A 27,889-nucleotide genomic window follows, 5' to 3' on the forward strand; every position below is an offset into this window, starting at 1 on the left:
ACTTTATAATGTTTATTCCAAATGCATAAATGGTCTCTTATTTATTCTGATTTGTACATAGAGAGAAAGGACTTTGAATACATTTTACCAATGGTTTGTTTCCCTTGACTTTAGGGTATTACACAAGCAAAAAGAAAGGTAGGGCTGCCTGCAAAATGCTCTCCTTTAATTGTTTTGTTTTGTTTTAGATCAAGTAGCTTGTAATCATTTGCATTTATGATATTGTTGTACTCAAACTAATAAGAAAAATAGTTTTATTTGTGATTCAGAGACTTTTGAATGGCACCATTTTGGTTTCTTGGTTTTAGCAAAATGACACTCTGTACATTATAAGTTTCCATTAATACAATCAAGTATTCTTTTTGATTCCTGCTTTGCATTTGTTTTTGTTGCTTTTTCATCTTTTAGAAATACTCAGCAGCTATTGTAAGTCCATTTGTTTTCAGCATGCTAGTTTTTGTTCTTCAGAATAATTATAATTGTGCTAATCACATTAAGATTAATAAAAAAAAAAAAAAAAAAGATTAATAAAATAATGGAATATTCAGGATATTCTAAGATATTTTTGAACTGTGTGCTGTCAGTCTGGATTACTCAATATTTTTGCACCCAAACTTGTGGATTACATTTGTAAATTTATATTGGAAAACAAAGAAAACATTTTATAAAACTGTTTTTAAAATGAATCTTACACATCCATTCATCATACAACCAACACTTTTTAAACACTTATGAAGATAAATCTGGTATGAATCCTGTCTTCAGGGGGCTTACCATCTAGTTGTAGAGATAACATTCATACAATTCAGAAAGTGGTAACTCTTAACAAGACAGATAAAATGATCAGGAAAGGGCTCAAGGTGTTATTTTGTAGGACATTATAGGGTAGGTAGAATTTGGATGTTCTAGAGGGTGAATATTTTAGAGGGTAAGGAGAGGAAGCTTTTCAGATGGAGAGTAGTAGAATGAAGAAGGACTTGGAGGGCAGACTTTAGTTGTGTATGCATGAGACATATTAGCTTTACCAGCCTGACTGAGTTACAGTAGATGGTTTTTTTTTGAGAGTAGTAAGATATAATGATGTAGGTAGATAGAATAGGATAGATTAGAAGGCAGTGGATTTTTAACTAGATATGTATGATAGTTGTGAACCATTATATCTGCTTGAGCAGCTTGTGAGGAGCTTGATAAATTTGCTTTTGGATAGTTAGTTCTTCATGTTAGACACTGTTATTGTCTTAAATTACTGCTATAGATTTTTAAAAAATATTTATTTATTTATTTGGCTGAGCTGGGTCTTAGTTGCAGCATGCGGGATCTTCATTGTGGCATGCTAACTCTTAGTTGTGGCATGTGGGATCTAGTTCCCTGACCAGGGATTGAACCCGGGGCCCCTGCACTGGGAGCGCAGAGTCTTAGCCACTGGACCAGCAGGGAAGTCCCAGATTTTTGACTGATCTCCTTGCACTGATTTTCATTGCATTCTCCATGCTACTTTCCAGAATGATCCTGTTCTTACCGATTTAAATACTTCAGTGTCTCCTCACTGCCTTCAGGATAAAAATCCAAATTCCTTAGCTGTGACACATGAAGTCTTTCATGTTCCAGCCTGCCTCCCTGGCCTTGTGCCTCATTATCCTCTCCCCTTCCCTACTGCTACTTATTGGGTGGAGTTTTCCTCTGATAGCTACTATTTTCACTTGTGGGTTTTACATTACTTTATAGATACAAGATTTTAAAAAAGAATGGCAGTGGGAGATATAAGAAGAAATTGCCTTTATGAAGCACAAATCTTTAAATTCAAAGGGATGTGAAGGAGTTTTTGGTGTTGGATTGTTAAGAATATGGTTGTGGTAGAGGAACAGTCATTTCTTAATATGACAAAGACAATTTTTGGTTGACATCTGAGAAGGCGGGAGTGGAGAGGAAAGCAAGGTTAAAAGAAAATTCCATAGGACATGGGGAGGTGGCTGCAGTAGCTTCCATGACCCCTGGAATATGTACCGTTTACAAGTCCCATTCTTTCTGGATTTCTTGTGGTTTCCAGACTTTTGGTTTGCATGGATATTTAAATTAAAAAGTAATCAAATCTTAAAATTTTGCCAAGAAGAGCCACTAAAACATAACTACCATCTTCTTTCTAGTTTTTAGAATAAAAGACACTTGACCATCTAACAATACACAAAGAAGTCAGGAGAAGTTTTTAAACTGAATCAGTAAATTTATATTTCTAGCCCAGACCTCTCTCCTGAACCTCCAGGTCTTCTAGTTGGTTGCCTATTTGACATTTTCACTTAGAAATCTAGTGGGTATCTTGTGTGGAACATGTCTAAAAGGGAACTGCAAATTTCCAGTTTTCCCACTCCCATTCCCTAGAAGCGTGTAATATCTGTAGCTTATTCTTTTTACTTTTTTATTTTTTGGTCATAGCACTTACCACCTTCTAACATAGCATATAATTACTCTTCATTATGTTTATTATTTCTTGTCAATTTCACCTGCTGGAATTTTTTTTTTTTGGGCACCTGCTGGAATTTAAGCTTCAGGAAGGCCAAGATCTTTTGTTTTGTTCACTGATGAGTCCCAGATGTATTAAACAGTTTAGACATACTAGGCACTCAATATTTACTAAATGAATGAGTGAATGATTAAAATTCAGCTTTTTGAAAAACTCACTGTATTGTCCTTATTGTTAATTTTTTTCATTTTATTGAAAAGTACAAACATTATCCTGGACCCATGTTGGGAGTGGGGAATTGCCTAATGAAGGAGTAAGGATGCAGTATCTCTGTATTCCCAGAATTGGAACTCTGAATGTGTTTTTTTGGTACATGTATAAATCTACAAAATGGCTAGGTTTACAGGGTACTTTGGTATATAGGGATCAAACTGACGCAGGGATCTAGTCATGTGTCATATTGTTTTCTTGACAAATAAGTTTAGAATTTTGTATTACTTTCAAATTAGCTTTTGTAGCACAACTTATTTGTAAATTCAGATTTAACGAAACCTTATTAATTAGTTTTATTAATTACTTTGTTCCTGTAATGTTTTGAATGTATCTCTATTGTAGTACATTATATTGTAGTTATTTGTTTCCATGTTTGTTTCTTCAACTGAATTTTAAATCTCTTAAGTATAGGGAACATATGTTTATGGTTGTCTCCCTACTACCTATAAAAGTAACTGGAAGGTATTAGATGGTCAATAATTGCTTGTTTTATGAATAAATAAAAGACATGAAATTAGGTTAATAAGTATTGATTGATTTAATCCTCATAACCTAGTGATGTAGGTGCCATTATTCCTGTTCTACAAAGAAACGGAGGCAGAGAAGTTAAGTAACTTATCCAGATTATATGACTACTAAGGAACAGTACCAGAAAGTTGGTGGTTGTGTATATTTTTTTACAAATCCCTTGTGTTTGTTTTACAGTGTTCAAAGAGATTTTACATTTCTTTATCCTCCTTGATCCTATACCAGCTTTGGTAAGGCAGAGCAGATACCATTCTCATTTTACAGAAGAAGAAAGTCTGGGTCAGGGAGGTTAAGTGACTTGCTCAGTGTTGCACAACTGAGAAATGCTGGGGCTGGTCCTAGAGCCCAGGTCTTTGGATTCCTAGTCTGATGCTCTGTCCGCCACAGTGTGTTACCTAAATGCTTAATGAGCAAGAATGGAGAGGCACATAGAGAAATAATGTTTGTAGTTTATGTCTTCTGGCATTTAAATAGATATCCACTAATATAATTATAGGGAAATTAGAAAATTCTTTTTTTTTCTAATTACTTCTGGTATAGTCTCTATACATTTGTAGTTTCTATTTTCATCTCCATTTCATTCTGTTGGTCTGTATAATGTAATAATTTAGAATATAGAATGTAAAGACATTTATTTTATAAAGGCAATTAGGTAATATTTTTTTTTAATATGTACATACACAGAAAAATTTTCTATCCACGAGTGAAACAGATCCATCTTCTCTGGGAGTTTCTCTTCCTATTGGTGAGAGGTTATCTGCCAAGGTAGGTGGATAGGAGTAGTAATTGTTGGTAGCAGTTTTATGAGGCATCAAAATCATGAAAGAACATACTCTTGATTTAAATGCAAACAAGATTACATCATATCCCGTACTTGATTTTTTCAAAATCTGTGGAGTCTCCAGTGCTGTTGAGACAAGGTTTTTTGAATGTTACATTTGTAGCCATGTAATATGATATATTTCTTTAATATAATGATTAATTGAATATTCAGAATTCGGTTTTTTTTCAGCATTGTTTTCTAAGCTATAAAGTTCATGCTATATGACACAATTATCAGTGAGAGGAGCGGATGAGAGAGTATACTGAGCTTTTATGTAGGTGACATCTGGGGCTATTTGAATGTGTGTTCCCATCACAAGTACATGTACTTAATCTGAACAGGGCATAGTGATTAAGCACTGTACACCTCTTGTAGAGACTCAGAATTCCCAAGCTAGATCACAGTCATGACACAGTATGTAAGATAAATGGACAGTTAAGTTTCAAAAGACAGCCTTGCTCTTTTAATACTTTTTTTTTTAGATTGTTTCAATGATGTTGAAGGTATTAGGGCTTAAGAACATTTACTAATGCAACATGTTTGTATTTCAACAGAACATTTACGTTACAATATTTTACCTTTTTATGTTTAAAATATAACAAGGATCTTTCCTTAAACTTGGGAAAAAAATGGTTAGAAGCAGGTCTTTCAGAAGTGGGGTGGGGGACTGAAGGCAAGAGATGTCCCTGAGAAGGAAAGTAGGACAGTAACCTGGTCAGATCTTGGAAACATGCTAATGATAGACCTCCTGGCAAACGCATTCATATACTTACTACTGGGAGAGATTTATTTACGAATGCTTTTGGAAGAGTGCACCTGGATTGTCTAGGATTGATGTTGGTAAACAAACCTAGAATTCAGGGACTTACAGGGCATGGCTCCTAGGAAGGTATCATCTAAGCCAAGTAACTACTGGCATATAAAATGGAGGTATTTCATAATCAAAGCCACTCCCTTAGTATTAGAGACCTCATGTGCTAATCTGGACTTAAGCATGTAGTAAATCTTATTTTAATGTGGCAAGAATGGACGTGGGGAATTGCATTGGTGGTCTCGGACCACTTCCTGCTTCTCCTGTGCCTTACAGCTACTTCTGTCCTTGAAAATATTAGTAAAGCTTGATTCTGGGTAAGATCTCTGATTTGTATGAGTCTGATTTGACATTAGGTACTTTTTCCTGATATTGAAGTTAACGTTGCCTTTTGGTTTTCTATTTGAAGGAAAGGTTGAAACTTGAACGCAACAAAGAATACAATCAATTTCTCAGGGATAAGGAAGAATCCATGGAAAAGTTCAGACAGGTAGGAAAGAGTACTGAGGTAGGTTTTGCTTTTAAAGTAAAGCTTTAACACCACAGGTTGAATATTTGTCCTTACTTGAAAATATTTTTATATTATTAGACATTTCACTTAGTTTTCATATAAATATTTAAAAAGTTAAGCCAGTTGAACCAAACACAGGACATTTAAATTTTGAATTTTGTAAATGGTTTTATCTCATATTGAAGAACTTACCCCACCCTTTTTTTTTTTTTTTTGCGGTATTTGCGCCTCTCACTGTTGTGGCCTCTCGCATTGCGGAGCACAGGCTCCAGACGCGCAGGCTCAACGGCCATGGCTCACGGGGCTAGCTGCTCTGCGGCATGTGGGATCTTCCCGGACCAGGGCACGAACCCATGTCCCCTGCATCGGCAGGCGGACTCTTAACCACTGTGCCACCAGGGAAGCCCAAACTTACCCTACTTTTTAACTTCATGGAGGAGATTTAATTTTAGAGATTGGTTTTAAGTGACGTTTGTTTATTTTTAAATGATTTTTTTATATTGACAATTTCTAGCAATGTGTGTCTGTGTATATATATATATATATATATTTTTTTTTAACCCAAATTTAAGGGTGGTTGATGTTACTAGGGCCAAAAAAATTTACTACAGTCTATATTCTTTATGTTGAGAAGGAATTTAATGTGAAATATTTTGAAGCAATATTTAACTGCCAAAATATGCCTAATATCTCCCTGGCATAGTTTATCCTCTCTTTTTGTAGCCATCTATCCATATTACTGTTAACCTATTTATTTGGTATTTATTAAGTTTTATTAAAGGATAACACTTCCTTGAAGGTTTTTTCCCTAAAGATAAGATATTTCTTATGGGTGATTAAGCTTTAGAGTTGAGACAGTAAATAGATTAAGATCATTTGAGAATTTAATTGCCTTTTAAGAAATAGCATCTCTTTAAGATCTTTTTCTTCTTTTTTTTTTAATTGGCCAGCACAAGAATCAAAGAAGTAAAAAACCTATTAGTCAGGTTAAACCTGATTTATCTTCACAAATGCAGTCATCTTGGGAAAATTCAGAGGGTCCTAGGAAAGATGTCTTAACTCCTTCAGAGGCATACGAAGAGCTTCTAAACCAAAGACGACTAGAAGAGGACAGATACCGAAAACTAGATGATGAAATTGAATTAAGGAATAATAGAAGAGTCGTTAAAAAAACTAATGAAGAAGTGGGCATTTCCAATAAAAAACATCAGAGGTTTGTCAGCAAGACTGACATTCCAGATAGAAGATTTCACAGGTTTAATGAGGATCGTGCTTTTGATAAACAGTATTATAGACCAGGCCAAGATCCTGAATTAAGTGAAGAAATGGACGAGAGGTTTAGATATGAAAGTGATTTTGATAGAAGACTTTTGAGAGTGTATACAAATGACAGGTATTTACAACTTCATTTTTATCTTCTTTATTTGCTTAATATTATTCTTGTTACTTTTTATCATTATGTTAAGGAGACACAGGTTCATTTGATTTACATGATGCTTCAGTTTTAAGTTACACCATAATTTTATGTGCCACTGTAGGAACAAAGAAAACAACCCAAGATGGGGAGAAAGGGGCCCCATTAAAAAGCTGGGACACTGAAAGGCTACAACCTTTATATAAACTTAAATGGGAAATAGACTTTCCCACAGAAAAAGACAGAAAAAAAACTTCCACTGTCAACCTTGGCACTGAGTGGAGGGAGTAAAAAGGAACTTCCCTGAGAATTTGAGCTGTAAGCCAGTACTGATTCAGGTTTTCAGTCTGAATTCATGCTGCCAGTACCGTACAAAACAGCGCTGAGGCGAGAATTCAGTTATCTCATATCCATAGTGCCCCTAGGTGACTGGCAGGAGAAAAATAACTTCTCCTTGCAATACGTGATTTACAGCCAGGTCCAAGGCTCTCCTGGTTTCAGATGTTAAAATGTGGGGGAAAAAAGACACCTTAAAACCGATGAAATAGTTTATTCCTTTAATATTTCTATGCTCTAAGTACTTTTATCAGCTTTTTTCACTTTTAAGTTACTTATTGAATGTTATTTTAGTGATATGGCACTGTTTTTTTGATCAGATTTTTAGATGCTTTTCAGTTCCTTTGCATGTTGTTTCTATGACACTATTTGTAATTTATTAATTGCTACAATGGGGTCTTATTAAGTCATTTGTCTTAATACTTAAAACTTGCTATATTTTAATCTAACTTTTGATTTGGAGATAAAAAATATGGTAGGATCTGATATTTTCATTGACTAGTTAACCTGTAGGGATTAAATGTAAATGTTGAGCAGTTCATGGGACCTGTTTCATTCATTAGTCCAAATAGATTATTTTTGTAGTATTTTAGAAAATTTTCTGAGACATAATGCTACATGTTCATTATTCTAATTATTAATCATACAAAGCCTTTGCAGTTCTTTGTCATCTACTCTTTATTCTTTAGTTATTACGTCCTGCTCATCCAATCTTTTTAATATTCACCCTGATTTAGGTAATTTGACTGAAGGAGTAGAATTTTGTAATGCGCATTATAGTTTATCTCTGATTTGAATCTAATTGTACTTCAGAAAATGTTCCAAATTCTGTAACGTGTTATATTTGAAAATGTTTGTATCTGGAGGTAGTCAAAGGCTACCTGAACTCCAAGAAGTTTCAGTTAGGGAAATACAGATATTCTTGGACTCTTGGTACTGCCTTATTTGTACATGAGAACTTTTTTTTTCTTATGGTGTCAGTTTACCTTTAGAGTATAATGTAATGCATATCTTTTTTTTTTTTTTTTTTTTATGCATATCTTTTAAGTTTGGAATTTCAAAAAACTTATGATGGTTGTTGCTTTGTTTTTAATATATTTTAATCTATTATTTTTGTAATTACATCCTGTGATAATTTTATACATGAACTAACAAATCAATTTCAGCCTAGTTATTTGAGAACAGTCTTATTTTCTTATGTATCCCATGAACGAAATGAACTGTTTCTATATATAATCTTCCCCAAGTAGTAGTTTAAGAATAGATTAAATATGTAGATGAGTGAGAATAACATTTTAATGTTTTTACAATATTTCTTAAAAATGTAAATCATTATTATACATCTTGTTAATGTGTAAACTCTTACATCTCTAATTGTAAGGTTTTTCACATATGTCTCAGTGGCAGGTGAGGTTAAAATTGGATTTCTATATTTCAGATTTGGAGATTTCTAAAAGAAAAGATTTCACATTGAACATTAATTAGATTTATTTATCAGGCAGAATGGTTACTAGGAAAAATGACTCTACTTGTTAGTGAAATTTTTGAGACTAAAGAAATGTGTAACTTCATTTGATCTCTTGATTTAACTATTTATTCTTAAAACAGTTGTTTCTTGGTATCCAAGGGGGATCGATTCCAGGATCCCTCATGGATATCAAAATCTTTGGATGCTCAAGTCCCTTATGTAAACTGGTGTAGTGTTTGTGTATCATCTATGCACATCCTCCCTTACGCTTTAAATCATCTCTAGTTTACTTATAATATCTAATATAAATGCTATATAAATAGTTATAAGTGCTATATATTGATAAGTAGTTACCTGTGTGCGGGAAATTCAAGTTTTGCCTTTTGGAGCTTTCTGGAATTTTTTCCCCCCAAATATTTTCTATCCAAGATTGGTTGACTCCACGGATGCAGAACCTACAGATATGGAGGGCTGACTATATACTGAGAAGTACAAAATTTTTCTTCATTCTTCTAAATTTCCTGTGTTCTCTTTTTTCCTAATAGTCAACATGCGATAAATTCTAGTTTTGATTTTTAGTAATTTTTGATTTTTAGGTTTTTGGTCTCAGTTCTTTTCTAATTACCCTATAAACTTTTCCATATATCATTATGTATTTATTAATGAAATATTTTCCCCACTTTTGGAAGGATAAAGCCCAGGAATGATTTTACTTTCCTAAACTAATCATTAATCACTGGCAAGTGTTTTAAAATAGTTAACAGAATGGTTAGCACTTAGCTCAACAGTTGCATTCTGTGTGTGTGTGTGTGTGTGTGCGCGTGCATGCGCACACGTGCCTGTGTGTATTGTTTGATACATATTTACCAATTTAAGTAAATTTATAATGTTTTAGGAGCTTTCTAAAGTTGAATATAATAGTGTATCTTATAATACTTTGAAATCTTTATGCTTTTAAAAAAGATAGTCATCCTAGTCTTTATTATTTAACTTGAGCTGTAGAAGTTAATATATTACCTTATTATGTGTTACTTTATAACCGATGTTAATGAGTAAAAGAAATTTTTAGCCTTAAAGAATGCTGTTTTTTAAATTTTTTATGTGATTAATGCAGTTAGCACTTCCAGTCTGTTTTACTCTTGATATTTGTTAGTTTGTAATCTTGCTAGTTATGTAACAAAATTCTGAAATTCCACTCCATCTGAAATTAGAATCTGAGATAGAATTAGAATCTGACTCAATAGATTGAGTGCTCGCTTACTTAGTGTAGGACATTCTAAGAAGTGTGCATGCTTAATATGTAAGGTATAAATGAGGAGAAATAGCTTATTAGAACATGAGTTATTTAACTTGATATTACTTTATTTCTTGTAGTAGTTACTTTTCATTTATACTTGGAAGGACCATTTTTATATTAATTTCCCCACTTTAAAGATGGGGTCAATATTAGAAAAACACTGTTATTGAATTAAGGTAATATAAAAATTGGGAAAGAACAGAAAACAGTGAGAAAAATGGTGACCAACATTTAAAAAAATTAATTTATTTATTTAGGCTGTGTTGGGTCTTCGTTTCTGTGCGTGGGCTTTCTCTAGTTGTGGCAAGCGGGGGGCCACTCTTCACTGCGGTGCACGGGCCTCTCACTGTCGTGGCCTCTCTTGTTGTGAAGCACAAGCTCTAGACACACAGGCTCAGTAGTTGTGGCTCATGGGCCTAGTTGCTCTGCGGCATGTGGGATCCTCCCAGACCAGGGCTCGAACCCGTGTCCCCTGCATTGGCAGGCAGATTCTCAACCACTGCGCCACCAGGGAAGCCCTGTGACGAACATTTAACAGCTCAGTAGTTTTCTTTTAATTTCTATAGTTGAGAGTACCCCTAATAGCAGAATTCATTCACATTAGAGAAATTTTTACTATGAAACCAGGTGATGTAACCATTATGAATTGGATGATTTCTTTTAAGTAAGGAGGAATTTGATTCTTTCTCCCTGTAAGTTGTGTCAGGACCAACAGATGGTAAATATTTTATTTTTATAATATGTCATTTTTGATAGCATAAACATTGTAAATTTACTTCTGAAGTAGTTATTTTGATTCTGTGGTTTATTAATGAAAAAGATACATTATTATCATTTAGGAGTTGTTCATTCACATTTAAATTAGCTGAAAATACCTGTGGTTTTAAACAACTTGCTTTTCTTCTGTAAGAGTAATTTTTTTAAAGATAAACTTGTGTTAATTCTAAAAATTAATTAATTTAAAAATTTTTGGCTGTGTTGGGTCTTCATTGCTGCGCGTGGGCTTTCTCTAGTTGCAGTGAGTGGGGGCTCCTCTTTGTTGCGGTGCACAGGCTTCTCATTGTGGTGGCTTCCTTTGTTGCAGAGCACGGGCCCTAGGCGCACGGGCTTCAGTAGTTGTGGCGCGTGAGCTCAGTAGTTGTGGCTCGCGGACTCTAGAGCGCAGGCTCAGTAGTTGTGGCGCACGGGCCTAGTTACTCCACTGCATGTGGGATCTTCCTGGACCAGGGCTCGAACCCGTGTCCCCTGCATTGGCAGGCGGATGCTTAACCACTGCGCCGCCAGGGAAGTCACTCGTGTTGATTTTTAGAGTAAACTTGGCTTCTAGCCTATATCTGGTTTCTTTGGGCATTGAGATTTGAACCTAGTTAACTAGAATTACTGACCCGTTTCTTCAAGGAAGTAGAAAAAGATTTTTCCGTTTAACATAGCTTTAACTTTTTTTTTTGTTGGTAGGATGGTGAAACTATTTTACAATTATTTTATTCCCTCAGTCAAATCTGATTTGCTATGTGAAAGGAAATAAATTCTTCCTTTTATGAGGTCTGTCCATTTCTGAAAAAACTTTCCTAGCATGTGCCAAAATTCTGGACTCCCTGAAGGAAAGCAGATGTTCAGCATAAACTCTGTTGCTTGTACCAACAGTTTAGGCACAGTGGGTCACTCTTACCAGTTCTGAGAATGGTGGACTCCTCCCAAAATCTATGTTCTCAGGTGCCAGCTAAGGGCCAGTCTTGCAAACAGGGCTTTCTAAGGGTAAGCAATCTCAGGCATGCTCTGTTTACTCTTTTCTACACATGTGTATTTATATAGATGCAGTATAAATAAATCTGGTTGCCTGGCATTGTTAATTACAAATTTGAATTTAAGTTTATATTTACCTGTTCTTTAAGTGGTAGAAATAAGGAATGATACTAAACTGATGTGTCAGTTTAAAGGAGAGATTTGAGCACTTAGGCTTTAGATATAAAATCAGCTGTGTTTTGATAAATTGAAATAAGTTTGAAATTCTTTTTTGAAAGGGATTGGGGAGGATTCTGTTTTAGATATGGATAAAAAATGGAACCAGTCTGTCATGCCACAGGTCATACATTATTAAGGTTACAGTTCTGGGTAGTCTTTTCTCCACAGGTGATATTGACAATATATGATAGAAATAAAGAGGATTTTATATGCTGGCTCTGTGGGGAGTGATAAGTTCCTTTTCTTCTAAAAATTGCTGTTTTTCTTAACGTGATAATTCAATTCACCTAAAATATTGAACAATACTGTAACAACCATATTTCTTACCAGTGGTCCTCATGAGAGACAATATAGTTTGTTAACTCAAGAGCCATGCAAAGAAATATGACTTATGAAATGCTGATTTTCATGGGTGCTGATAAATGTTGGTGTGAAAAGTCATGTTCGTTTCTCTGGTATGAGAAATTAAATTTTCCATGTTTGCCAAGTGGAAAAAAGATTAATTGAAAAACATTTAAAAGTTATTTTCTGAGAAGCATTCTTAAGAAAATAAAATAAAGTTTAATCTCTTTTTTGTTGTTCATGACCTTGTGAATAAAGTGAACTAACTTTCTACCCATGTTTATAATGTTCTGTATTCACCTATTGCTACTATTTAGTATTTCATGTGATTTACAGTGTTAGCAAATGTTGTGGCTTGCTACATTTGATTTAATTTAATGGTAAGACTGCTGCTGTACTTTTAAGTTAAAAAGGTTTGTATATTCAGTGAAATAATTCCCAGAATCTATGAATTTTGATTAAAAAGTGATCTCATTTTGAAATTTGACTATTATCTTCATGAGGGCTAGGACCATGTCCACATACCCAGTACCTAGATTAGTACTTGGCATGTAGTTGGTGCTCAGTAAATATTCTTTGAATAAGTGAATAAAAAAAGTCTTATTAGTATTTGCATAGCTTTGATATTAAAAATTTCTAGAAGTTATACTGAAATAGTTTATAATAACCTCCCTTTGATTTAAAGACTATTGAATCTAAACTCTTAATGTCTCTTATTAACCAGCAGATCATACTTGAGTCAAATGTCAATTGAATTAATTTTAGAATATATTTACAGTAAAACTTCATTGTAACACTTTGTTCCCTTTAATATTTCCAACATCAAATGTAAAAACACCAAAGAGATAAGAAAAGTCCACTGTATGTGGAACAAGCTCTGTAAGCTAATGTGTTTTTAAGGATGTACGGGAACAGACGAGGGAATGTGCCTCCTATGGAGTATGGTGGTGATGTCACAGAACAGTCAAACATACGGATTTCATCTGCTGGAAATCAAAGGTATTGTATGTAATATAAATTCTGCCCTTCAGTCGTTGTACTGTAAAACAGCAACTGCTAAAACTGGCTTGCTGGAAAACTAGAAAGTTATAGTATGTTAACAGCCTCTCTTATTAGTGAGAAAGGAATTAGGGAGAAAGGGGGAGGGGAGAATTGTGTTACATGAAACTTTATGGTACTTTACAGCATCCTTTTGAAGAGCAAGTTTTGATTATAAAGTGTGCCAAGGTGTTCTGAGTCCCTATCATTATAAAGTATATATATTGTTTGAACTGATGAAAGGAGAAATAAGTGTATAATTTAATGGACTAAAAATCAATTTAAAATATCTTGGAGTTATAGAGATGACGTAACTTGAAATAAATTGAAAATGTTCTTTTCAAAACTCTTTTTGATTTTCAACATATTGAGTAGATAACTTTTATGCTTACTTTGTAAAATTAGTACGCATACATAATTGTGTCATGTTGAAAAAAAGGAAATTATAGCATTTTATATTCATGTTCTCTTTCTGTAGTTTTTATCATTTTGGTGGCTTTATTGTGTTGTATGTAAGGATAAATGGTTCCGAATTTATAGTGCATAATGAAGATAATATTGTCATGTGTCAGGAAAGGTGTCTATTTTCTTTGAAGAAAAGTAACACATAAAAATGCTTGTATAGAATTCTTTTTTTTTTTTTCCTTGTTTCTTTCAAGGAAGGAGTTTTTTAGAGATGATCTTCTTTTCAAAGTGCGGGTACAGATATCATCCTTTTTTAGGATTTATTTATGTGTACTTATATTCATTTTCCTTACTTGGGTAACTGTTCTTATGAAAAAGGGTTTTATTGGGAATCTATAGAGTTAGTGAAGCTGGCTGAAGAAAAAGGTCACACATTTATATGAATGCATTGGGTTCCCACTGTATAAAGAGATAAAATGCCATGATTTTACATTAACTTTAAAAACATATAACTATTATAGTATCCATAGTACTTTGAAAGGCCAATAACTCATACCTGCATTTCACTCTAAATTTTTGTTTCCTGAAAATTATTTGGGTTTTAATTCCTTTTCTTTTTGTTTTTAGCGCTCGAGACAATGAACCATCCAAACCTACTAATCGAGAGATGTGTAGTCCTTTTGCGGGGATGCTCTTTGGTATGTACAAAAACCTCCAGTTGATTAGACTTTTGTGGAGTGTTTTATAAAAGGTCTTTGTGAGAACTCAGTGTTGTAATTAATACCACTCTTACTAATAATAGAAAACATTTCTCTAGTGCTTACTTTGTGATAGGCACTATGCTAAACATTTAGCATATTATATAGCTATTATAATTATTTAGTGTATTATATAGCTCTGTGTATAATTTTAAAGCTAAATAACTTGTGATGAACTTTCTATTGATGATAAATAAATATTAATTTCAGTAAAATCTTTTAGATTCATATTTCACTTTGTCGTGTGTTGGCTATTTTTTAAAAAAAATTAATTAATTTATTTATTTTTGGCTGTGTTGGGTCTTCGTTTCTGTGCGAGGGCTTTCTCCAGTTGCGGCGAGCGGGGGCCACTCTTCATTGTGGTGCACGGGCCTCTCACTGTCGCGGCCTCTCCCGTTGGCAGAGCACAGGCTCCAGACACGCAGGCTCAGTAGCTGTGGCCCACGGGCTTAGTTGCTCCATGGCATGTGGGATCTTCCCAGACCAGGGCTTGAACCCATGTCCCCTGCATTGGCAGGCAGACTCCCAACCACTGTGCCACCAGGGAAGCCCTTGGCTATTTCTTATATTCTATTTTATATGTGATAATTTCTTTCTTCATTTTTTTTCTTCTTTAGCTAGCACAAAACTGCCTTACATTTTAGTTCAGTTCCCCTGAACTAAACCTTTTTATCCTTTGATAAACATCCTTTCCCATGTTCTTTCCATGTAGTTTCTGAGAAAGTGTTTTGTTCAAATAATGATTATAATCCAGATTTTCTATTTATTTTGTCAGAAATGAAGGTCATCGCTTAAGATAAGCATGTTGATTTGCTATATTAACTTGTCACATTTAATTTGAGAAACAGTGTGAAGAGAGCATACTTCCTGTATATAACTTTAAGTAGAAAAGTGGTCTCTTCTTTGTAAAACTATCAGAAAAAATTGCCCAAAATTTTGTTTCACTGAAGTATATGAAGAAATTAGATAATAGTTTAGATTCATTCAACCAGAAGCAGTCAGGAATTTAAATTTTGGCTTAGAGATGTATAATTGCATGATATTCTCAGACTTTTGTTTCCTTGAAATGGCTATTATGAGAAAAATGGCATAACACCTAGAGTTTTATTCTAGTGTAATGTCTTTAAGTGAGAATTGACCAATTTAGCCTATCAATAAGTCAGAGTAAGGGCTTGCTTCTTATGATGTATTTTGTTAAACATGGTAAAAATTGGAGAAATAGCTTTCTGTGTTGAGAACCTAGTGACAAATAATTTTATCAATAAATGGATTACCCTGATATTTTAAAGATGAATGGCATGAATTTATCATTAATGCAATCAGGAATTATAGATTAATGTTTGATAATAGAGTCATGTTTGGAATAGACTATTAAACTCTTTTAATTCAGTGATTTATCTCACGGTTGTATCTTTTTCCCCCAGCCTAAATTTGTGTGTCCCCTTAGGGAGCTTACTCTCTCCAGAGGCAGCACATTCCAACTTCACGTGGCTCTGATTGTTGCAGTATTCTCATTTCAATTGAACTGAAATTTGTCTTCCTATAATTTTGCCCCAAGGGCCTTGTTTGGAGCCTTTTTGCTTTATTTAAAGAATTAGGACAGCTGACTGCTGAGAGCAAAAATAACATATTATGGGGTTTCTAACAGAATCATGGGTCATTTAGAAGTATGTTTTAACATTTCCAAATACTTGGGGATTTTCCTTCTTTTTGACATAGGCTGCTTGTTTAATTCCCTTATGGTCTGAGAAAATAATTTGTAAATTTCAATTATTTCAAATTTGAATTTTTTAAATGAAACTTTAAAAAGTGACTCAGAATATAGTCTTTCTTGGTGAATGTTTAATGTGTACTTGAAAGAGTGCGCATTGTGTGGTTGTTGAGTGTAGTGGTTTATAAATGTCAGTTAAGCTGATTGGTTGATAGTGATGTTCATGTCTTGTACATATTTAATGACTTTTAACTGTTCTTCTACCAGTTGTTTAGAGAGAAGTGTTAAATTCTCTGACTGTGGGGCCTGGAGAGATTTTCTCAGTGTTCCTGCACCTTCCTCAGTTTTTAGCAAGACCTGCCAGCCCCTGACAGAAGAGGGTGTCTCTCTTGCCACACTTTTCCTTCCTCAGCAGTAGATTGCTGTAGCAAAGCTGGCCCTGTGCATTTGGTTCTCAGAAATGAGTATCAGTGTTCCTGCCCCTCCTCAGAGTGGTAGCCAAACTCTCCTTTATGCCTGTGGAGGATCTTTTTTTTTATAAATTTATTTATTTATTTTTTGGCTGTGTTGGGTCTTTGTTGCTGCGCACAGGCTTTCTCTAGTTGCAGCGAGTGGGGGCTACTCTTTGTTGTGGTGTGCTGGTTTCTCATTGCGGTGGCTTCTCTTGTTGCGGAGCATGGGCTCTAGGCACTCAGGCTTCAGTAGTTGTGGCACATGGGCTTCAGTAGTTGTGGCTCACGGGCTCTAGAGCGCAGGCTCAGTAGTTGTGGCGCACGGGCTTAGTTGCTCCTCAGCATGTGGGATCTTCCCAGGCCAGGGCTCAAACCCGTGTCCCTTGCTTTGGCAGGCGGATTCTTAACCACTGCACCACCAGGGAAGCCCTGTGGAGGATCGCATATGTGAGAATTTCCTGCTCTTCCCCTAACAGTAGCAGACCTTTGTATGAGTGCAGAATGCTGGGTCCAAGGTTTTCTGCCCTTCAACCAATAGATTACTTTATATGAGAGAAGAGTCTGGAATGTGGGCGTTGTTTTCTGTTGGTTTGTTTGTTTGTTTGTTTTGCCTCAGAATGGTGTCTTTTAGGTGTCTTGTGTTGCCCCATCTTCGGTCTCATAAACATCTGGTAGGGGCAGCAAGTGAGTGCAGATTCCCCTTCTGCATTGCTATTCCAATCCACAGAAAGTCTTTAAGAATTCATTAGCGTTTCAGTTATTTTCTTTTTACCTACTTCTAAGGTAGCTGCCTATTTCTCTTTACTCTGGTAAAGGTAAAACCCTTGGATTGTCCCATCTTTCTGTGGATTGGTTTTTATACCCTTTGGAATTTAGTTTACATGGTTGCTTGTAACCTCAGCTCTCTGATGGGCTTTTTAAAAGTTTTTATTTTGTAGATGATTGAGCTTTTTTCCATTGTGGGGTATGAGCAATGTTCTCTTGCGGCTTTCTAGTTTCTAAGCAGAAGTAGGACTCCCCATTTAGTTCTTTAAAATAGTTTCCATTTCCTCCTCATTATATTACTATTTTCATTTAAATATTTGGGCATAGTTAGGATAGATGTTTTTTTTTTTAGGATAGATGTTTTAACATCTTTGTTGTTACGTCATCTGTGTTGTTTATGTGATTTTTCTTTCAATTGATTAACTTTTCTAATCACTGTATTGGGTTTCTATTGCTGCATCACAGATTAGCACAAATTTAGTGACTCAAAACGTCACACATTATCTGAATTTCTGTGGGTCATGAATTTTGTTGGGTCCTTTGCTCAGGATCTCATAAGGCTATAGTCAGGGTGTCAGCCAGGCTGTTTTTCATATGGAGGCTTATGAGGGAAGAAGCCCCTTCATATTTTTCACTAAATTCATTTCCTTGTGGCTGTATAACTAAGGGCCCTGGTTTCTTACTGGATCTGCTGGAGACTGCCCTCAGTTCCTGGAGGCCATCTGCTGTTTCTTGCCACATGGGCTTCTTCACCAAGGCTGCTTATTCTATCATGCCAGCAAGGAGAATCTCTAAACTCAGTGAGGGCTTTTATCTGATTATCTCAGACCCACCCAAGATAATCTCCCTTTCGATTAATTCGAAATTGATTTGGGCCTTAATTACATACATTTGCAGATTTCTTTCACCTTTGCCATAGTCATTGGCTAGATGCAAGTCATAGGTCCTGCCCACACTCGGGGAAGGTTTATACAGGGAGTCAGCGCTAGACGGCAGGGAACATAGGATCTGTCTTAGAATTTTGCCTACCACAGTCATGTTTTTCTGTTACTTAAGGACCAGTCTTTCAGAGGCCTTATTTTAAATTTAAACTTAGCTGGGACATCTAGAGTAGCCTTCACTCTAGGAAGATTGTTCAGCCTTCCTGCTACAGAGTGACCTTTCTCGGGCTCTTCCCTGAATACCCTTAGAGGATCACCGAGAACTCCAGACTAGCTGGCTGGAGCTTAAATTTCTCTCCACTTTGTTTGAGGAGGTCTGAGAATTCAGTTTATGTGTCCTCCGTAATTTTTTGCCCAGCCTAATGGAATTTCACTCTGCATTCACAGACTAGTACACAGTAAAGTCTGAAGGAATGCCTTTACAGATTTCTAAAGCCATTTTTACACTTCTTTTTGAATCTTTGCCCTAAACTTCTAGTCATTTTAGCTTTCCTGAATTTTGATCTTTTTTTTTTTTTTTTTTTTATTGCGGTACGCGGGCCTCTCATTATTGTGGCCTCTCCCGTTGCGGAGCACAGGCTCCGGATGCGCAGGGTCAGCGACCATGCCTCACGGGCCCAGCCGCTCCGCGGCATGTGGGATCTTCCCAGACCGGAGCATGAACCCGTGTCCCCTGTATCGGCAGGCGGACTCTCAACCACTGCGCCACCAGGGAAGCCCCTGAATTTTGGTCTTTATCTGCTCAATTTAACATAGTATCCCAGCTTTGTTTGGATTTTTCCCTCCCTGTATCCATGGAGATTGCATGCAGGCAGAAACGGGTGCCTGAAGGGCTCACCTCATTTATTTAACTTCTCTCAGGTATTACAGTTGTGTGCTACCTGTTGTCCAGTGTCCAGTGTCTGAAAAACAGTTATTTCATATATTTTGCCTAATTTTATTATTATTTTTTTAATGGAGGGAGGCTGAGTTTTGTGTTTGTTAACTCCATCATGATCAGAAGCAGAATGGATGTATCTACTTTGATTGTAAAACATTATTATTAACCTTAATGTAATTTATGTTACCCTTTGGGAGCTTCACTGTTGCTGACATCTGTCCTTAATGGGCAAATTCAGATGCTGTGTGTCCAACTGATGGTTGGGAGACTAATAATTAAGGTAGTAGAGAAATTTCTGGCTTGGTTGCATTTTTGATATCCCTGTGATTTTTGTAATGTTCCAGATTTTGCATATCTAGATTAAGAGGTTATTTTATGTGATTAACATGCAATAATAATTTTCTGTGGATCTAAGGTGCTTGCATGACTGGATTTTCATGTAAGTGATACCAGAACCAGAGGTTTTTTTCTGTAGAATTGAGGTAACTATTGAAGTTTTTTGAGCAATGTGTCATCATGATTAGTGTTGTATTTTAAGATAGTTAGTCTTACATAAGTGTGCTGGTTGTATTGGAGTAGGGAGGGGGGGAGGAGTTCCAGAGACTAGTTAAAAGGTTATTGCTGCAATTCAGGTAAAATATAGAGAGTTCCTATCCAAGGCTGATGGCCATGAGAATAGAGAAGAGGGTCCTCACATGAAGTAAATAAGAAAGCATGAGCCATAAAAGTTACAGTGGGGTTTTGAGGCTCGATTATTTGGCCAGTAACAGAAAACAAAGAAGGGCAATTGCTTTTGAGATGTTCATTTTGAACACACTTGTTAAAGTTAAGGGGCTTGTGGGAGGTGTTAGTAGAGATATCCTGATCTTTGGAAAATGGGGATAGGAGTTAGAATATTCTCTTATTTAGAAGTTTGGGAAGGATTAATGTGTCTTGGGTTTGACACATAGTAGTTATTCAAAAATTATGAAACTAGTTGAATAGGTAATGATACATATGATTTACCTTCTATATTTGCTGCATATGTAGTAATATACTCTTTGATATAATTTAAAATGGAGATTAAAAAATTGACTTTCCAGTTACATGTGTCGCTTAAGAGTTAAGACTGCATTTTTTTCTTACCACTTTCTAGGAGGTGAAGATCGAGAACTTATTCAGAGAAGGAAAGAGAAATATAGACAAGAACTATTGGAACAAATGGCTGAACAACAGAAGAACAAGAGACGGTAATGAAAGGTTTGCATTTTAAAAAGATGTTTTGAATTTAAATGCATTTGTTTAAAATGACAGTGGTGACTATTACATAGTAAAATAAGGGGATATTTTTCCTAATACGATTCAGTATTTGTAAATCATTCTATTTCAGTCTCCACATTGTAAGTCAGCCAGGGTAATAAAACAGATACCATGTGGGTGTTCATTTTCTTTATCATAGGTAACAAAGGAGACTATGTGTTCATCCTATAACAGGCCTTGTACATACTTTCATTAATTTCTTCAATTTTAAGGTAGCATTTAATGCTATCTACATGCCCACTGTATTATCCCATATATAGTAGCAAATATAAAATAAAAGTATTTTGTCTTTTAACAATGAAATGGTAAGCACACGTATACATGCTGTATAAAAATAATCATAGATCCACAGATAATTTATATTGTATGCAAGTCTCAGAGTTTGTAATCTTTCATGTAGAAATACCTGTGAAATACTAATTCCAGTTTAAAATTAGGGATAGATATCTTGGTTCTAAGATAATTTGAGACCTGTCATCTTTTATTTATTTATTTTTCTCTCTAAGAGGAAGCCAATATCTACTGTCTGATATTAGCCATCTTTAACATCATTTTCTTAAAAACTCTTATTGGAAAGTATTGTATTAATTTTTCATTTTTTTTACCCTCCTTTTTGTGAACTGAAGATATACATGAACCTTAAAAAAAGTTTTTTATTTGTTTCACTAAGTAAAGATTTTGTTTTACTTCTCTAATTTATTCTGTGTGAATTCCTTAGACTTTGAAGTATCCCAGGCACTGGTTTAGAGATATTTATTCCAGGGCAGTTTACATGTGAATATTAGTTTACTTTGCACCAAATCGGAAAATTTAGTTTTCAGAATTATTTAAGACTTTATTGTCAGTTAAAGGAATGATTTGTTTTTGGAGATGTTATTGCATGGACTTTGTGTGTAAGGTTGTTTCAGTAATGATAGTGTTTATTATTATAACTTTTTAATATATAAAACTTTAATTTTGTTTAGAGAAAAAGATTTGGATCTCAGGGTTGCAGCTTCTGGAGCACAAGACCCTGAGAAATCGGTAAGGGTTCCTGCCGTCTTTTAATGTTTAATCTTTCATTCAAATAAGCCTCAAATGTAGTGGCAGGTGGAGATAGAACATATTGGGGAAAATGTATGAGTAGACCAGTTAGAACAGTAATAAACTAAATTCAGTTCTCATAAAACATTAAGTCCTAACTCTTACTTGTTTACTTCTCTAAGATAATTTTTCCTTTTTCATGTGTGCGTTTTTAAAGTTTCTTGTAAATTATTCCTTTCCACTTTATTTACATGCACTATTCCATGCACTGTTTTAGTTTAATTTACAATAGATGTTAATAATTTTTTTCATTGTATCATGACCATTTTTCTTATATTAGAGGAATTTCCAAAGGAACTGAAATCTTTAATTCTAGGCTCTAAGCATTTTAGTAGTTTTTACTTAATGTAAATCTAGAGGTAATAACCTTATTTTTACTTTAATTCTTCAATTTTCATAATTGGAATGAATTACACATATAATCGCAGTTGAGTAAGGAGAAGGTAATAATTTATTACTCTTCTCAAAGGATACTTTTTTTTAAGCTGGGTGTGTAGAATTTATTTGCTAAAGCAAGTTTTTGTTTCATCTTTAATGATTAAGAAACTTTAATTTCATTAAAAAGTTCATTCTTAAAAAGAATATAGCAACTTAAAATTACTCAGCTGTAGGCAACTTTTGTCTTACTTTTTTTATGCTAAGTATATATCCTGTGGATTATTCATTTTAAAAAGTTTAATACTGCACCAGCATCACTCCCAGTGTGCTTTTTGACTGCTCATAGAGTAAAACTTTTAGATTAATCTGAGAAATCATTCCTGAGAAATTAAACATGCTGGGGAAAAAAGGATGAATTCCAAAACTGAATATATTTTCCTCTGTCAATAAATACCTTTGAAATAGTTTTGACAATCAGAAATTTCCTTTTCAAATCTTGAACTTTTTAGTGTAATATGGTGGCATGTTAAACTTTGCATTTATAGTTACCTTAGTGTTTGATGGACCTTCTTATTTATATTTAAATGAAACAACCTTTGGAGTGTCAAGTTGCTTTATAAGAATAAATAAATAAAAGTATTAGATATAATATGTAGACCATTACTTTTGGGTTTACTTTTGATGTACACATCGTAGAAAAGGACACGTAAATGATGTTTTGGAGCGAGAGTAAGCAAACTGTAGCCTGTGGCCAAATCCACTTGCTGCCTATTTTTGTAAAGTTTTATTGCAGCACTCCCTCGTTCATTTGCTTACATATTGTTTTGGTCTACTTTAGTAGTTGTGAAGAGACCACATGGCCTGCAAAGCCTGATATATTTACTAGCCGGCTCTTTACAGAAAACCTGTGCTCACACTGATCTAAAGAATACTTTGATGTTAGAATACTTTGATGGCAATTGGTAGTGAAGCAGCATAGTCTTGTAGTATAATAGAGGTTTTTTTGTTTTTTTTTTTTTTTGCGGTACGCGGACCTCTCACTGTTGTGGCCTCTCCCGTTGCAGAGCACAGGCTCTGGACGCACAGGCTCAGTAGTTGTGGCTCACGGGCCTAGCCGCTCCGCGGCATGTGGGATCTTCCTGGACCGGGGCACGAACCCGTGTCCCCTGCATCGGCAGGCGGAGTCTCAACCACTGCGCCACCAGGGAAGCCCCCAGTATAATAGAGTTTATATTTAGAATTAATATCTGGCTCTAGTCTTTGCTTGATTATTTATGAATGGTGAGACCTTAGGTGATTTATGTACTTTCATGGAGTCTCAATTACCTCTTTTATAAAATAAGAATTGGATCTTTAAAATCTCTTAGTTATAGCTGTAAAATTCTGTTATTCTATGTCTAACTTAAGTGCCTGCTGGCAGTCTGGGATAGAGGGTCTTTGGAGATCCCTTCCACCTGTAAATTTATGATTACATGCAACAAACAATTTTTTTCTTTATTTTAGCCTGATAGACTAAAGCAGTTTAGTGTGACACCAAGATACTTCGAAGAGACGATACCACCTGAAAGACCCAGAGTAGCTTTCCAGACACCTCTCCCTCCTTTGTCTGCCCCATCTGTCCCACCCATCCCATCAGTTTACTCCATCCCATCTCAAAATGAAGATTTGCACAATGGACTCAGCAGCACCCTTGGTGAAATGGTGCCTCCCAGGTGCTTGTTTAAAATGTTTTGTGTTTGGGAATTAGGTAAGGTATCATTATATTGTATATTCAGAAGGATTTGCTGAAGCAGGTGATGTTATACTTCAGAGATTTTTGTGCAGTTAAAGGCTTTTGTCAAATAATTTCTATTGAAATTTGTTTTCATTGTTGATCTTTTCTCAGTTATTATAAAAACAAGGGAAATCCTTATAACAGTCTTTTGCTGTTTAAAGATGCTTCAGTATTTTTAAAATGCATGACTAAGTATATTTATTATTTAGTTTTAGGTCGTATTTTGGAATATCTGTTTAACATATAAAACCTAGCCATTTTCAATTTTGTAATTTCCACTTGGCAAACATTGAATACTTTCTTCAGTTAATGTAGAAAAAGTTTCTAACGTGACTGTTTTATATATATTACTTTATTTTAGTTTCTGTTTCCTTCAACTCTTTCTCTGTGATTACTTACAGGCTATGCAACTCAAATACCTGAAATAAAGTGTTGAGATTATAAAACCTGTATTTTAGGTATTAGGGTAAAGATTTGACTTCCATAGGTAAAAAGCATTCTGCTATACTGGACTAAACATAAAGAAAATCCTGTTAACATTGGTATTTTCTGGTCTATGCTTTCTTCTCTTAGTAGGATTTTCTCTTATTTTTGCGTACTATTAATGTATTAATTGTAGGATTGCATTTAATCAGGTGCTTTTCCTTTTTAACATTATTTTCTGGGCTATACATTCCTTTAGGACTTGGTATTATCTTTTATTTACTGCTAACGAATTGTAGGACCATGTTTACTGTATTTATCAGGTGTTTTGTTTGTTTCATCTAATGGCTTCCTGACTCAAAGGACTAGGCGGGATTGGAATTACAAAGGATGGTATGATGATTTTAGCATTGATTTAGGGATTAAAATGGTTGGCTTCACTGCCTGGAATTTGGGCAGACCACACTTGTATTGAACTTCAGTTTTCTCATTTGTAAAAGGTAGAATAGTAACAGATATTTATATATGTGTGTGTATATTATATGTTTTTTAATCTACAGTTATAGGGTTGTTGTGAGGATTAAATTTTATATCAATCTCTATAAAAATTTAAGATTTAATGATATTGACGGTTCCCTTTTATAGTAATTTTTCAACTGCTTTGTTTATCTATGGAGTGAGGATAGTAAGGTTAGACACGTTGAATGATTAGTAAATATGAAAAATATTCATGACTGAAGAGAACTTTAATGCCTTCTCAGCTCTTCACAGTTATTTTGAAGTATACAAGGGAGAACCTAATATATACACTCAGAAGTGAAAACATTTTCTAGGATGCCTCCTTTTTCTTTCTGTTCATCTAAGGGAATTTGCCTTTTACATTTTAACTAATGGAAAATATTGCCTTGGTGGAAATACAGGGATACTTCCTAATCATTAATGAAGTGCTGATGTAGAGGTTTTTGGAAGTTTTAACTTTATGAAATGCTGAAAATGAACTCAGAAATTTACTGTTGATATTTAAATAGTTCCTTTTTCACATTATAGTTTAATTCCTTTGAAAGAGCAATACATTTTTAGGGTTAAAAAACTACACCTTTCTCCCAGTCAAATGGAACCATTTATAATCTCATTTTGTACCTCTTTGCCTTTTCTTGATGTTGTATCTTTCTTCTCTGTGACTAACTCACTCTAGTAGTGTGGCTGAAGCATTGCCTTTCCTAGAAAGCCTTCCTTATACTTTCCTCCTCTTCCCTATGTGATTTAAATGTTCCTGCTCCATGTTCCTGTAGCATCCTGTGTCTACTTGTATTGTTTCATTTACTGTACTCTGCTGTAATGGCTGTTTATTTTTGTATTATTCCTGAGGGACAGAGACCATGTTTGGTCAATACTGGCAGATAGTGACGAATTAGATGTTAATTGATTGAATAAGTGTTGTACCTTAAATTATGAAATTTTATGTTTTTTGCTTTTTGAGTTAGAATTTTTGATAAGAGATTGAAGCAAGATGGTGGCTTTTCCTAAAGCAGCAATTAGATTTTCAGTAAGATTTTTGTAAGAAAATATCTTGATTTTTAAAAAATTTGCAGTGGAATATGAGAAGAATTTCCCAATTGTCTTTTGATACAGCATTGCACCTCTGCCTCCACCTCCCCTACTACCACCTTTGGCTACCAACTATCGAACTCCTTACGATGATGCATACTATTTTTATGGGGCCAGGAATACGTTGGATCCTAGTCTTGCTTACTGTAAGTTATCTGTGGGGTAAACATTATTTTCCAGTGGTTCAATCAGGAAAATTGGTTTTTGTGCAAGCAAAAATATATAAATGAGAAAAAGCTCAGCTTTACTTAATTCCAATATTATATATATATTGATTTAATAAATACTATATTTTAAAACTCACTTATAATTCATAGTTATTTCCTTTTTATCTAGCTTTAAGAAATATTTTATGTTTTCTGGCCTTATTCTCTGCTAACTCCTAACTCAGAAGGAAATTGGATTTTTTTCCTTAGGAAACATTTTCAGTATGTGACTTTTCCTTTAGAGATAAAGTGTTATTAAGTGGGTACTCTGAAACAAATGTGTTGGTTTTCTTTTAAGATGGTTCAGGAATGATGGGAGTACAGCCTGCAGCTTATGTTACAGCTCCTGTCACCCACCAGCCAGCACAGCCTATTGTGTAAGTAGTTAAAATAATAATTTGTTTCAAGATTAATTTGTCTTCCATAGAACTTGTATTATTCAATGTGTTCTTTTATTCTTCAGAACAGATATCTTATTTTAATTTCCAGTTATTACATAACCAGTATGTTCAAAGTATTGCTTTTAAGTCAGTGTTTCATAGAAAGCACATTTAAAAAATTAAGAATAACCTCACTTTCTTTCATTAGCAAAGTCGTGTGTATAGTTATAGTTTTACATTTAAGTTCATGATCCATTTTGAATTATCTTTTGTATAAGGTGTTAGATTTTGATTGAAGGTCTTTTTTTTTTCTTCTGCTTTATGAGTGTCCAATGGCTCCCAGCACCATTTGTTGACATGATTATTTTTCCTGGGAATTGCTTTTGCACCTTTGTCAAAAATGAGCATATTCGTGTGGGTCTCTTTTTGGGATTCTCTATTCTATTCCATTGTTCTATGTGTCTATCCTTATGTTAGTATCACTTGATAATTGTAGCTCTGTGGAAGTTTGGAAATCGAGAAGTATGAGTTCTTCAAATTTGTTTTTCTTTTCCAAGATTGTTTTGGTTATACTAGGTCCTTTGTATTTCAATGTGAATTTTAGGATCAGCTGCTCAGTTTCTGCCAAAAGGCAGTTGAGATTTTGATGGAGATTATATAGAATCTGTAGATCGGTTTAATATTACCATCTTAATTTTTTTTCAATTTTTTGTAATGGTAACATACACATAACATAAAATTTATCATTTTTAAGCATTTTTAGTGTATAGTTCAGTGATGTTAAGTACATTCATATTGTTGTGTAACCATCACCACCATCAATTTCCAGAACTCTTTTCATCTTGCAAAACTGAAACTCTATACCTATTCACTATTCCCTCTCCCTGTGCCCCTGGCACCCATATTCTACTCTCTACCTAAAGTTTCTATGATTTCGACTACTTTAGGTACCTCATAAAAGTGAAATCATACAATATTTATCTTTTGTGTCTGGCTTTTAAATTTTATTTATTTATTTTTTTTGTGGTACACGGGCCTCTCACTGTTGTGGCCTCTCCCGTTGCGGAGCACAGGCTCCGGACGCGCAGGCTCAGCGGCCATGGCTCACGGGCCTAGCCGCTCCATGGCATGTGGGATCTTCTCGGACCGGGGCACGAACCCGTGTCCCTTGCATCGGCAGGCAGACTCTCAACCACTGTGCCACCAGGGAAGCACTGGCTTTTTTAACTTACCGTAATGTTCTTGAGGTTCATCCATGTTGTGACCTAAGTCAAAATTTCCTTCCTTCCTTTTTTCCCCCCCCCACACAGCTTGCAGGATCTTACTTCCCAGAATTTCCTTTATAAGGCTGAATAATATTTGATTGTATGTATATACCATATTTTGTTTATCCATTCATCCACCAATGAATACTTGGGCTACTTCCACATTTTAGGTATTGTGAATGGGCAACTGTGAATGTGGGTATACAAGTTATCTCTTTGAGACTCTGCTTTCAATTCTTTTAAGTATATACTCAGAAGTGGAATTGCTGGATCATATGGTAATTCTATTTTTAATTTTTT

General features: G+C 34.9%; 1 protein-coding gene across 1 annotated transcript in view; it reads left to right on the top strand.

Moving 5' to 3' along the window:
- Window positions 1-27,889, top strand: part of CSPP1 (centrosome and spindle pole associated protein 1) — a 116,401-nt gene that overhangs the window by 21,907 nt on the left and 66,605 nt on the right. The window contains 10 exon segments of the mRNA XM_032609506.1: window positions 3,944-4,024; window positions 5,303-5,383; window positions 6,355-6,797; window positions 13,124-13,222; window positions 14,294-14,364; window positions 20,309-20,402; window positions 21,438-21,495; window positions 23,437-23,645; window positions 25,763-25,884; window positions 26,243-26,321. Coding sequence (XP_032465397.1) covers window positions 3,944-4,024; window positions 5,303-5,383; window positions 6,355-6,797; window positions 13,124-13,222; window positions 14,294-14,364; window positions 20,309-20,402; window positions 21,438-21,495; window positions 23,437-23,645; window positions 25,763-25,884; window positions 26,243-26,321 — 1,337 coding nt within the window.

Source organism: Phocoena sinus, chromosome 17 (genome assembly GCF_008692025.1).
Source record: "Phocoena sinus isolate mPhoSin1 chromosome 17, mPhoSin1.pri, whole genome shotgun sequence".
NCBI classification, from domain to species: Eukaryota; Metazoa; Chordata; class Mammalia; order Artiodactyla; family Phocoenidae; genus Phocoena; species Phocoena sinus.